Source organism: Sus scrofa, chromosome 3, assembly GCF_054392235.1.
Source record: "Sus scrofa isolate SSC_HxYL_T2T_F1_AM1 chromosome 3, Sscrofa_HxYL_maternal_Yorkshire_Landrace_v2.0, whole genome shotgun sequence".
Lineage (NCBI taxonomy): Eukaryota > Metazoa > Chordata > Mammalia > Artiodactyla > Suidae > Sus > Sus scrofa.
The window spans coordinates 123,216,179-123,228,830 of record NC_139385.1 but is presented as its reverse complement, the minus strand read 5'-3'; the positions used below and the strand labels follow the sequence as shown (position 1 = coordinate 123,228,830).

Below are 12,652 nucleotides of genomic sequence, written 5' to 3'. Positions count from 1 at the left end.
GTAAAACAAAGAGGCGGGGCTACTGGGAAAGGAGGCGGGTTATTGTAAATAGGTTGTTGAGGAGGCCTTCCTGAGAAGGTGGTATTTGAGGAAGACCTGAAGCAGATGAAGAAGTGAGCCCTGGAGTTCCCATTGTGGCTCAGTGGTTAACGAATCCGACTAGGAACCATGAGGTTGCGGGTTCGATCCCTGGCCTTGCTCAGTGGGTTGAGGATCCAGCGTTGCCGTGAGCTGTGGTGTAGGTTGCAGACATGGCTCGGATCCCCGAGTTGCTGTGGCTGTGGCTGTGGCCAGTGGCTACAGCTCCAATTAGACTCCTAGCCCGGGAACCTCCATACGCCACGGGTGAGGCCCTAAAAAGACAAAAGACCGGAAAAAAAAAAAAAAAAAAAGCAAGCCCTGCAGATGCCTGGGAAGAGAGCTGCAGACAGAGGAACAGCAGAAGAGCTGAGTCAGTGCTCTGAGGTGGAGCAGCCCCAGCTTATCCGCAGGGGTGAGAATCTAGATGAGAAGTTACACTTGATTGGTCTGGCTCCGAGGAAGCTTTCAGGAGCTCCCGTTGTGGCTCAGCGGGTTAAAAAACCAACTAGTATCCATGAAGATGTGAGTTGGATCCCTGGCCTCACTCAGTGGGTTAAGGATCCAGCATTGCCACAAGCTACGGTATAGGCCACAGATGCGGCTCGGATCCTGAGTGGCTGTGGCCCTGGTGTAGCCCTCAGCTGCAGCTCCGATTCGACCCCTAGCCCAGGAACTTCCCTATGCTGCAGTGTGCAGCCCTAAAAGGGGGGAGAAAAAAGAAAAGAGAAGCTTCCGCTTGGAGCCTCTGTTGGCTGAAGTGGGATGAGAGCGAGAGCAGTCGGTTTTGCAGGCGGTTTGCTTGGGAGCGGCTCACTTGGGAGCACATTTCAGGCGTCCACGTGGAGCCGCTGAGCAGGCATCCAAGCGGAGGCGTTGAGTAGGCAGCTGACTCTGTGCGTCCTGAGTTCAGGGAAGGTCTGAGCTGCAGTGTAAGTTTAGAAGGTGTGGGTATAAAAGAGGGATGTTAAGTAATGAAACTGGCCGAGGTTCAGGCTCAAACCCCAGCCTTTGCCGTCGCTCCAGGACAGCTCGCTGGCTATGACGGCACAGAACTTCTCCTTTGACTTGAACTTCCTGTCCCGCCCACTCCACCCTTGACCTGCATCAGGCCGGACCCTCAGATCTCCTTCGTCCTTCCCCAGGCAGATGCCCTGTGACCTGGAGACACACTGGGCCACCTGAAGTATGACATGGGCTTTTCTCAGGGGGGCAGAACGCTGCCCAGTGTGGCCCAGGCCCCCTGGTCTGCTGCCCACAGAGCTCCTAACCACAGACCCCGTGCCTTGCCTCGTCGAAGAGTCTCTTGTGTCCTCCTTACTCCCCACTGCAGTCCTGACTGGCCTGCTCCCTTGCCTTGCCTTCGGGTTACCCGCATGCGATCTGCTTCATCTTCCCATGTGCACATTCAGCAGTGATCACCTTTTTTCTAGTTGTTTCTTGAAACGTCTCCCACGCCGGGCCTTGAGCTCCTTAAGGGCACGTCTGTGTTTTCGTCATCTCCTTTCGTCCACAGCACCCTTCAGACAGTCAGTGACCCGATGCCTCAGGGATGGGAGGCAAATGTGGTTTTACCACCGCCCCCGCCCCCCATCCTGTTGTGCACCTTCCGGATGCCGTGCACAGCAGGTGTGAGGACCACCCACCCGCACTCGCCTCCACTCGGGAACCAGGTCACCCCTCAGACCCGCTGAGCTTAATATAAATCAGCTTCTCCGGGGTGCAGCCCTGGGTATCTGAGTTTTTAACAGGCTTAAACCTTGGGTAAGTCATCCATCTCAAGCCTCAGTCTTCCCATCGCTGCAATGAGTATGTTAACACTCGTTACCTACTACGTAGGGCTGCCGTAAAAATCCAAATGAGGGCACTTTGGAAACAAATTATAAAGTGCTCTGTACTAGTAGCCTGGCCAATCGCATCTTCTGGTATCTTTTCATTTTTGTGTGTGCGCAAGCCAAGCTCCAGCTACCCACAGGCTTTGAGCAGAGACCAGTGGTGTGTAGGTGAGGTTGCCTCCTGCTGTCCATTAAGGGGCTGAGCCTTTATAAATACTGCGAGTCAGGAGCCAGGTCGATACACTTCTCTACCCTGGTCAGGCAGAAGGATTTTTTTTATTCTTCGCATCTTCTGTTGACCATTAAAATCTGCGTGCAGTGAGGAGAAAGGAGGTGTGGGAGAAATGCTCGTGGGGAGCTCCCGTTGTGGCTACACCAGTAACTGACTAGTATCCATGAGGTCTCAGGTTCAATCCCTGGCCTCGCTCAGTGGGTTAAGGAGCTGGCGTTGCCCCGAGCTGCGGTGTAGGTGGCAGACAGGGCTCGAATCCGGTGTTGCTGTGGCCGTGGTGTAGGCCAGCACCTGGAGCCTGGAGCTCCGATTCCACCCCTAGCCTGGGAACTTCCATATGCCACAGATTCAACCCTAAAAAAAGCAAAAAAAAAAAAGCTTGTGGCTTTAGTGTAGGAGAGCTATGGTATGCACTGATTTTTTTTTCCCCCAATTTTATTGAAATATAATCGAAAAATAAAAACATGGGCTATTTAAAGTGTCCAGTATAATGGTTTTATATATATATATATATATATATATATATATATATATATATGTATTGGGTTTTTTCCAATAAATATGGTTCAAAAGTCAATTCCTAGGACAAATAACCTCTGTGTGTGCAGTAGCTGAGCAATAAAGCCATTCCTTGGAGCCTCAAGGTTGTACATTTACAACGAACAATAAATCCACTTATTCCTGAGGACTAGTATTTGAAAACAGTTCCTCTTCTTAAAGAAATTGTGATGGAATCAACTGCAGGTTACAGGCCAGGGATCAAGATGCGACAAGAAGGAAGAAGCTTTTCTCCCCCCTTCCTGTATCCGTGTCGTGCGTGGCCGGGCATCATTACAAGTAGTTCCTACCGAATCTTAATAGAACATCTGCTCAGTTCATTGTCGTTTTTTCAGGACTTACTTTAAATGCTTTTCCACATGCTAACAAGATCCTGATGGTGGACATCTGTTAAGATTGTCCCTTAAAGGCTTTTCTGAGATGTTAACAAACTTAAATACATTTCTGGACAAAAACTTGCTTAGTGTTCGTGTCAGTAGGCAGACTCTGTTTGCAATTACGCTCTTCTTGTCTTTTGTAGTTCTTTAAGTGTAACGTTTCCTTGCTGGCATTTCACCGCCTCCCTTCTGGAAAGGGTCCTTCAAGTCGTCTGGCCCTCAGAGCTTCCAAGGGTTCATTTGCCTCGAATGAACAGGGCCCTAATCGCTTCAGTTCAGGTACCTAAACAAGTTTCATAAGTGTTCCTGGCAACAGTCTGAGGGGCTCCGTCAGCCCAGGCAGCTGCCTGAAAGGCCCAAGCCAGAGGGAGCCTGGTGGAGCTGCTGCAGGTGGAACCAGATGTCGGGTCTGCAGATAGAATTCAGGAAACGCAAAAGTGATCATTGAAGACCTGAGAGTGGGGTAGATTCAGGCCAGAGAGACCTGGATTTAGCTGCCTCTCTGCCATTTTACCCCCTCTGTAACTTCACAGAGGGTTATGGAGCTTCTCTGAGCTCCAGCGTTCTCATCTGTAAAATGGGCTAACACCGCTCTCACAGGTGTCATGAAGAAAAGGTAATATCATATAGGAAAATGCTATCGTAGAGGCACCTAGTATAGTGCCTAGTACATAGACAGCACTTCATTAATGGAACTAGTATTCACTCCTCCATTCTGTTATCAATTCATTTTACCAGCTAAGTCCTTCCTGTTGCCTTTTAAACTCTATTTATCTGCGACTAAGCAACAAATACCTGATTCAAATTATCCATTGAGTGCACCTTTGTATTTTAAAAGTACTGTATTTAATCATTCCAAACCTTCTACGTGTTTTCACGTTGCAATTTCAACTTCTTTAGATTTTGCTCCAAAGAGGAACATTTTCTGAGTGTTTAATCATACTCATCATTGTCTTAGAACTTTTCCATTTTTATATGTCCCTCTTAAAATGGGAAACAAGAATTGGAATACGGTGCTTTAGTAAGACCTGATTGTGTGCTATGACATATGTTTAGTGGAAATAGTAGATCCGCCACAAAATGTGATACAGTCAGGCCGGAAATGATGTTTCAGTCAACCTTTCATCCATTAGGACTCCCCAGATTTCCTCCTACTTATAAACTTGTCATTCTTGTCTTTTATTTTCTTCTCCTGTTACATGCATTGACATTTTTCCATTTTGAATCACACCCTGATTTTGTTTAACGGAGGACTGGAGGGACTCTTAGATGGCTCAAATCTGAATCTATACAATGATCCAAGGGCAAACAACAGCTCTAGAAAATGCTTTACTAGGAAAAAGGAAATCCAGTTAGGGGAAGGGGAAAAAAAAAAAAAAAGAGTCTTTCCTTAGTGTAGCATTTATGTACGTTGGGGTTTTCAGAACCTATATATGACTTTTTAAATTCTACCCAGTTAACTTGTGACATAAGCTATCTTAAAATAAGAAAAGTGTGATGACAAGGTGATGAATTTCATGGGTGAAGGTTTTTTGAGGATAATATCAGTAACTTATATGGCTGTTTCAGTATGTATGTAGGGACTAAGAAAGATTAGAATTTTAGAAATTTCGCACCATCTCTCTTACGAAAGAATTTCTAAAGAAGAAGGACATGGGCTTTGGAACCAGACGGACCAGGATTCAGGCCCATCTCTGCACCTTACTTGCTGGATAATCTTGGACAAGATGCTTAGCCTCTTAGAACCTCAGTTTTCCTCATCTGTAAGTTGGGCTAATTAGATCCAGTTGGCAAGGCTGTTAGAAGGTTTAGAGATAATGAAATGCCTGGTAGAGTGCCTGGCAAGAGTGGATACTCAATAAATAACCATGACTTTTGTTTTCTTGTAATGGCTTTCCTGGCAGGCCACCAGGAAACATACTCTGTCATTATAGAGTGCCCTAGATTCTTGAGGTCCCTGGCATTTCTCTACCTTGAAAGGAATTAGCAATGGTGCTCTAGTCACATATTCAGAATGGGAAACTCGAGTTCTTAAACGGATTTAGGCATACAGTTAGTGTTTGTTGGATTGAATTGAAGGCTCACCTTTCTTTAGGCTTTCTCTTAGCTGGAGGGCTAGTGGCAGCTTGGGTCCATCTGTCATTCTGGAGGTTCCCCTGTTTCCATGCCTCACCCTCCAACACTCCCCTGAATCATACTGTGGAGGAGGCGACCTGGTCAACTTCCTGTCCCTCAGACCCCTGCTTAAATTAAGGCCAATCGGGGCACTAAGGCTGATTCAAGCAGTGACGGTGCCTTCACGTAACCCTGGACTTAGGATGCTCAAGCAAGAGACGTTCTAGAATAATGTCCCTCCTGAAGGGCATGGGTGCAATTTCAATGTCAGTGTAACTCTAATGGCTGCTTTAACCCTTGAGAGAGATGGGTCTTCTTGAAAGCAGTTATCCCCACTGCATTCGTGTGCAAGCTAAGCAGGACCAAAGAGAGCAAGCCTGGCAGAGGCAGGAGTTACCAATGAACATCAGTTGGCCCTTCTGGTTTGCCCCAATGCCAAATCACGTTTTCCTCATTTTATTGAAGGTAAAGCCCTACATGGGGAGGAGGAGGTTGCTCTTCCATAGTGGGTTAAAACCCCATTGTCCCAAGTCAAGCTTGCAGACAGGCTGACTCCCTGCATTTTTCCATGTCAAAATGCTCAAAAATATTTCCTTTATGCTGTTGAACGGTAGTGAAACTGAGGCATCAGTATCAGAGACACTCTGAATATTTGCAGAAAGAGCAGGTCCACAAGGGCTCAATTAGCTCTGTTTGTGTGGAAACAATAGCTTTAGCACGCAGAAAGTTCTTATATTTGACTTTCAGAGCCAAGGAGACAGACCTGGAAGTGTTTTTCCGGCTACCTTTTGGTCTGTTCCACTCCACTGCTTTCTCAAACTCTGGCCCTGTCCTTCGAATTTATATCCACAGGTTCAGTTTCAGTTCTAAGAATTATCAGCAAGTTTCATGTTTCATGACCGTCCATCAAGAGACAGAAGGTCCTGTCTCATCAACACAGCCTTTTCACCCCTTTCTCCACCCAGGTTCAGCCTGAGCCCCGGCTACACCGATTCCGTCTGCTCACCTTGTAGTGCTGCTTTATCCCTGCACCTCTTCTTAGATCAGAAGAATCGACAGCAGGGGGGCCCTCTTACCTCCTCCTCCTCCCTTCCCTGACCCCAACTCAGCCACCTAGTCGGTCTGTGAGGCCCTGCTGCTGGCCCAGCTGGCCCTGCCTTCCCGGGCAGAGCTGCGTGAGGCCGGGCAGCCCTGCACGTGGTGACTTTTCTGTTGCACATGTTCATGAATATTAAAGACGTCAAGATCACAAGGCCTTACCTCCTCCATCTTGCCCCCTTCGAACACATAATAGCGCTTTTATTTCATGGCACTTGACTTTGTTTATTCAGCACGATCAGGGCAGCGTTCGGGCTCTAGTAGGCCTGTTAAATATTTACCCATGAGGCGGATATTTATACATGAATCAGCAGCCCTTATCAGCGTGTGACGCTGGAAGTCAGGACCAGCGCCCTCACAGGCTGAGAAACTACCGACTTCAATAAAGGAGGCAGTACGTGTCCTTTGAAAAATCACCTCTCATTTAAAACTATCCTTCATAGCAGCTGAAGTGCTTCACACATTGCGGCGTCCCTGCCCAGCAAGGCATTCTTCACCCCTGGCCATGACAGAGGGCTTGTCTCTCACATCCAGGGTGCCCTGGATCCGGGTCGTTTGGTGGTTGGGTGGCAGAGTACTGAGGTAGGCACCAAATCGGATGCAATGCTGGCCCGGCTGCTGTGTGCCAAGTCGTAAGGGGAGATGAGCTGCATATCACCGGCCCTGCCTGCTTCCTCGGTGGTCTGAGCGCCCCTCGAAGCCCTCTGGCCTCACTGAAGTCCTGATGTGGCTCACTCGTAGCTGGACCCACTGTTTCTTTCCATCCCTGGAGCCCTTTCAAGATTAAAATCCCCCTGCTCTCAGGAAGGTATATAATTCCACACTAGCAGTGGCGGGGACGCTGGCCACAGGCTCACCTGAGTTCAGGTGGCGGCCTCACCATCTCCCAGTTGAGTGTGAGCCCAGGGACATTTCTCCCGCTCTCCGAGCCTCAGTGTCCTCACTTGCAAAATTACAGGGATCATTCCCACCCCAGTGAATTGTGGAGAGGATTAAATGAGCTAATGCGTAAGCACCTAGCAACAAGCGCGAGTTCTCGATAATGTTGGCAGCGGAGCGCCAAGAGATGGGCCTGGCAGCAAAGCAGCCAGCCTTTGATTTCGCTCTCCTCCTGCTTCTTCCCATTGTAGGGGTCATCCGTGTTTAGTGGCTGAATTTCAGAAACAGAGAGAGCGTTACTAGCTTCGAGGGCTACCCACACACTGCTTTCACTCCTGGTATTCAACCGAGTCAATGATTAAGAACTTACTCTGTAATATCTTATACAGGTCAGAGTCCGTTACTATCCATTGGGGGGAACTGTCCACATTATAGTATTTTTTGGAATTTCGTTATGCTAAGCAGTGTTCCTCTCAGGAACCTGTGAGAAGCCTGGCTCTTGATAGTCTCTGTTACACAGATATTTCCCCAATAACCGCAGGCTATAAATACTGGATTCTTGCACCAAAGAATTTTTTTTCCTAATCAGTCTTCCATCCTCATGGGTCCATTAGAACCTTCCGGTGAGATGTGTGCAGAATCTGTGTACGTTTGCCTACAAAAGAGGGGACGGAGAGCCTTTCTCTCGTTCATAGAAAGTCGTAGGAATTTTCCGAGCCTTCTTCAGAGTTGAGGCTAAATCGCATCCAGTGTCTACGCCGAGAGTAGCAAACGGAATTGATGTTCTTGCTGATTCTGTGCAGTTGCAGGGCGTACATGATTCATGAACGTCTTACTTAGTCAAACGCTGCCTTGGAATTTTCTCAGTCGTCACTCAGCGTTGTGCTTTTTCACTTATCATCGGAGTAGGATAAGTCAACAGCGAATATTTCCATGCCGTGTTGAGTTCCTCTCATCACTTGGGATTTATTTGTCTTTTGGGATTTTTCATTCCTGCAAATAAACAAACATGATATTCATTTTTACCAAAAAAGTGAATTTCAGAAATCTGTCATCAATAGACACTGGGCTGGGTCTGGGGTCCTTTGAGTAGGTGCAAACATTGCTCCTGATACTATAGACTCTAGACTGAGTCTGCTCTAAACCATTTAAGAATGATTTTCTAGATCGGTGTTGTGAAATATGCTACTTCCATTTACAGTTTTGTTACTGTGGGATTTGGGGGATCTTTTTATGCCTTTTTACATCCCATCGTGTTGAAGAGAGGGCTGAAGGATCTTACAGAAATAGATATGTTAAAACAAAATTTGAGGAAGAAAAACAAATTAGGACCGAAGGAAAATGAGAGAAGGAAAAAGATGAAGTCAAGGTTAAGGATGATATACAAAATGCAGGAGTTCCCAATGTGGCTCAGCAGGTTAGGAACCCAACATCCTCTCGGTGAGGATGCAGGTTCGATCCCGGGCCTCACTGAATGGGTTAAGGATCCGGGGTTGCCATGAGCTGCTGCCTAGGTCACAAATGCACCTTGGATCTGGTGCTGTGGTTGTGGTGTAGGCCAGCAGCTGCAGCTCCAATTTGACTCCTAGCCTAGGAACTTCCATATGCCATAGGTGCGACCCTAAGAGAAAAGGAAAAAAAAAAATGCATGCTATGAGCTTCTGAATATTTTAAAAAATAATCCTATGCTGGTTATTTAAACAGAAAAGAGAATCTCCAGGAAAGTTCTGGAAATGATTTCTGGATCAACATTGTATCTTAGTGCTTGGGTTGATGATTTCTGACTGTGTCTTCTTTAAATGAATGGGGGATCAGTGTTTTCTCTGACTAGTTGCACACTTCCTACCCCTATTAGCCCACAGACCCGGGACCAGTATTTCAGACAATGTTTCATGACTGGCCACCATTTAAATATTGAGAGATTAAATCATATGTATTTCTAGCTTCACTTGAGAAATTAGGATCCAGTAAGACCAGGCTTGTGTTCGTTCCTCCATGTCAGACAGCAGCTGGGTCTGAGCAGTGAGAGCCCTTCCCACTGTGCACAAAATCTCCAGTTCTCTCCACTCATCTACAGAACTACCTGGGCTGGGCAGACCCCAGAATTTGCAACCCCTGCCCTGGACCACCTGCCTCACACTAAGAATGACGAAACTAAAGCCCCCAGAGGCTGTCCAAGGCAACAAAGCCGATGAGCTACAGAACTGGTCCCTTTGGTACTCTTGCACCATTGGATCAGTTCAGCTGTGTTCAGTTGAGGTGTTACAGATTTGATCCCTGGCCTCACCCACTGGGTTAAGGACCCAGCACTGCAGTGAACTGTGGTGTAGGTCGCAGATGCGGCTCCAATCCTGGGTTCCTACGACTGTGGTGTAGGCTGGCAGCTGTAGCTCCGATTCGACCCCTGGCCCGAGAACCTCCATGTACTTCGGGTCTGGCCCTAATAAAGCAAAAAAAAAAAAAAAAAAGAAAGAAAGTAATAAAGAGAATATAAAAGTCTGTTTCAGTAACAAGTACAACCCATGAAGGTTGTTGGTAAGACATTTGCCCATGCCAATCAAAATGTGCTAATTTGTACTGCTGTGTGATTGAGTCATGAGTTGTCGTTAATCATTAGTTGTTAGTCCTGTGTAATATAAACATGCTGCCTTAACAAAATGGACTAAAATATAGACATGTAATCCTCAAGGGACGTCCCTGTCCCATCATCATCAGTTCGGGCACTCGGTGGGCAGACTTGCGCAGGAGAAGCCACATCTGTCTGGGGGTGTCACACAAACTGCTTGAGCCCTAAGAGAAGTGTCCGCTGTGCTCTTGTCCTTTCAGTGCACTTGGAGGCTCCTCAGCTCTTCACATCCCAGCTTTTCCAGGAGGAGGATGTCTCATTGATTATGTTCCTCAAGTGTGCCACCTGCTCACCAACAAGGTAAAGGCCAGTTCCCTGCCTCCCCCACCTTGGGAAGCTCCTAGCTCCAGTGTCACCCCGATGTCACCTACGGGGCATCGTGGGGCAGGCCCCATCCTCCCCCCCTCCTATTCTTCCTTTCATCCTCTGCCTGACATCGGCCTCTCCTACTTTGAATTATGTTTCATTGGTGTCTCTCCTTATTTCTTTGCCCTCTTTCCTTTTCTGAGGATTCTGACCACCTCTTCCAGTCTTATCTTCATCTTTTACATTTATATCTCCTCTTTCTTGAATTCCCTTTATGCCCTAAGTTTTTTGCTAGATCTTTTACCTTCTCATGGTTTAGAAATGTTGACCTCTCTTGTTTTCCAGTGATCTGTTGTGTGTGTGTGTGTGTTTGCTACTCATTGATGTCACGGTAATTCTACAGAGCTGCTTACCTCTCTGCCTGCGTTTCTATACTGCACTTTTTAATAGCTGGTTCTTTATTCTCCCTGTCATGTCTTGGAGCAGTTTGCCAGAGTCCTGCTTCTAGGGACAGCTTTCCAATCAGTGTGTCGTAGAGCCAGGCACACATCAGATTATCTAAAGTTTTCTCTTAGCTTCGTTAATAAGCCGAGCCCTTACTGGCAAGTAACTGAGTTTACATTAATGGTTGTTATCAGGCCTTTCTAAAAAGCATAAGAATATGCTCACGTGGAGTTCCCTGGTGGCCCAGTGGTTAAGGACTCAGCGTTGTCACTGCTATGGCTCAAGTTTGATCCCTGGCCGGGGAACTGCCACATGCTGTGGATGCGGCCAAAGAAAGAATATTCTTGTGAATGTCCAGGCAGTGTATTTAAAAACTGGAGATATTAACCCATGAGCAATGCTGACTTTCTTTCTTCTCCCACATGGACTGACTCCGTTTGCTTAATTCCCAAAGCCCTCTTTTCTTTGCTCCTGTTGACTTCTTCACATTGGCTTGGAAAATAAATCTTTTGTTTCTCTCTTCCGTTCAAAAGATAGCTCATCTCTATATAGAAAATATTTTAGAAGTATAATAATATTTCAAAGGCTTCAGTATTATTTTTTAAATGTCAGAGCAACTAAAATCTGGCAACTCTGCCGTCTGTGGGCTTGGCACGGATTCCAGGGCATTTAACTCTCACAGAGTGGTGGCTGCTCATTGGCCCAAACTCCCCCGGCCCTGCCCTCCTACAAAACTGATCCGGAGGACAGAATTCTTATTTACATTGTGGGACTTTGCACTGCCTTCAAATCTATGTCCCGCTATTATAGAGACAAAATGCAAATGTGGTCTTCCAGAACCGCGAAGAAGTCTTTTTAAAGCTCTCCAATTGCGATTAATTTCTAGTCATACATTTTCCTCAAAAAAATCATAATACTGTTTTCCCAGAAATACAAGAATCAGTCAGTTTTTCTTATCTGGTTCCCTTTCATTAATTTTACTTGTCTTTTAAAATTGATGTTCTGCTGCTTGCTACAAATGAGGACAGTATGGGCTGCTTTTAGAAACAATCTCTTCAAATGAATTTCCATAATTACGTTGGAATCTATCTTTATAGCCAGTTTTGTTGTGGGTTTCTGTTCAAATGGTTTTCTGTTTTTAAAATCAAGTATACAGAACTGTTTTCATCCCCTTTTTAAACAAAGCCACTTAAGCAAACTTATCATCTGTTTTTCTTTTCCCAAAATAACATTTCTGATCCTGCATTAAGCCTGCAAAGCAAGCACTGTTTTTATAATTTGACATAACCCCCCTATTATATAAATAGAATTGTTTTACTTTTAAAGGGTACAAGTGGCTATCAGTACCAATTGTGTCAAGGTTATTTCAAGCACTTTATCTCAAGCTTTTGTTATCCATAGAAACTCAGGGTGGCTACAGCCAATATAAACAATTTGGGGGTGGGGGGGTCTCTTTCTCCCACTGTTTCTTCCAGCCATTATGAAGACATTTTCTAAAGAATGTATTTTTGTGTTAGAAGCTGATGGGTAGGTGACTAACTTTCAGATGCCTAGCTTAATCAGTTCACAATTTTTTATAGAAACTGTCATTTGGTGACGGAATATTAAAAGGCAAAATAAGATCTCCCGTTGTAACACTCCTGGTTCTGCAAGTTACAAGTTTAAAAAGAAAGAATTAAGCATTATGCTGCCTTTTCAATGAGAGTTGTAGTTCAAGATAACCAGAGACCCAGCTGATGCGAGGAAGCTCCTCTTTATGGAGAATGCCAGCTGATACATGCAGATGGATTGATAGACTATAAAAGTCACCATTTTTCAGGCTCTCACCAGGTAATTGATTCCCACAAGGATCTCGCACAGATACTAAAACCATCAGGTGAAAGGTCAGTGGGAACTAGATCTTCCTGTGCTTCGAGAGATCGTTCCCTATGGTAATAGGGAGACATCCCTTTACAAGTGGGCTGGCTGTCATCACCTTAACCAGTGAGCATCCTCAGTATCACCTATGGAGTTTTCTTGCCCCAAGTATTTCACCTGAATCTCATCACGCCTTGAGCTCCAACTTCCAATTTATAGGAAATACAGAAGGCAGAGGAGAAAAGAA

At 45.9% G+C, this 12,652-nt stretch overlaps 1 protein-coding gene across 2 annotated transcripts in view; it reads left to right on the top strand.

The window, feature by feature from the left end:
• The window catches only part of BABAM2 (BRISC and BRCA1 A complex member 2), a 431,603-nt gene that overhangs the window by 321,059 nt on the left and 97,892 nt on the right, over positions 1-12,652 (top strand). For both annotated transcript variants that reach the window (XM_085019876.1, XM_021088348.2), the window contains one exon: positions 9,999-10,098. In XM_085019876.1, coding sequence (XP_084876002.1) covers positions 9,999-10,098 — 100 coding nt within the window. The remainder of the gene's footprint in view (positions 1-9,998; positions 10,099-12,652) is intronic.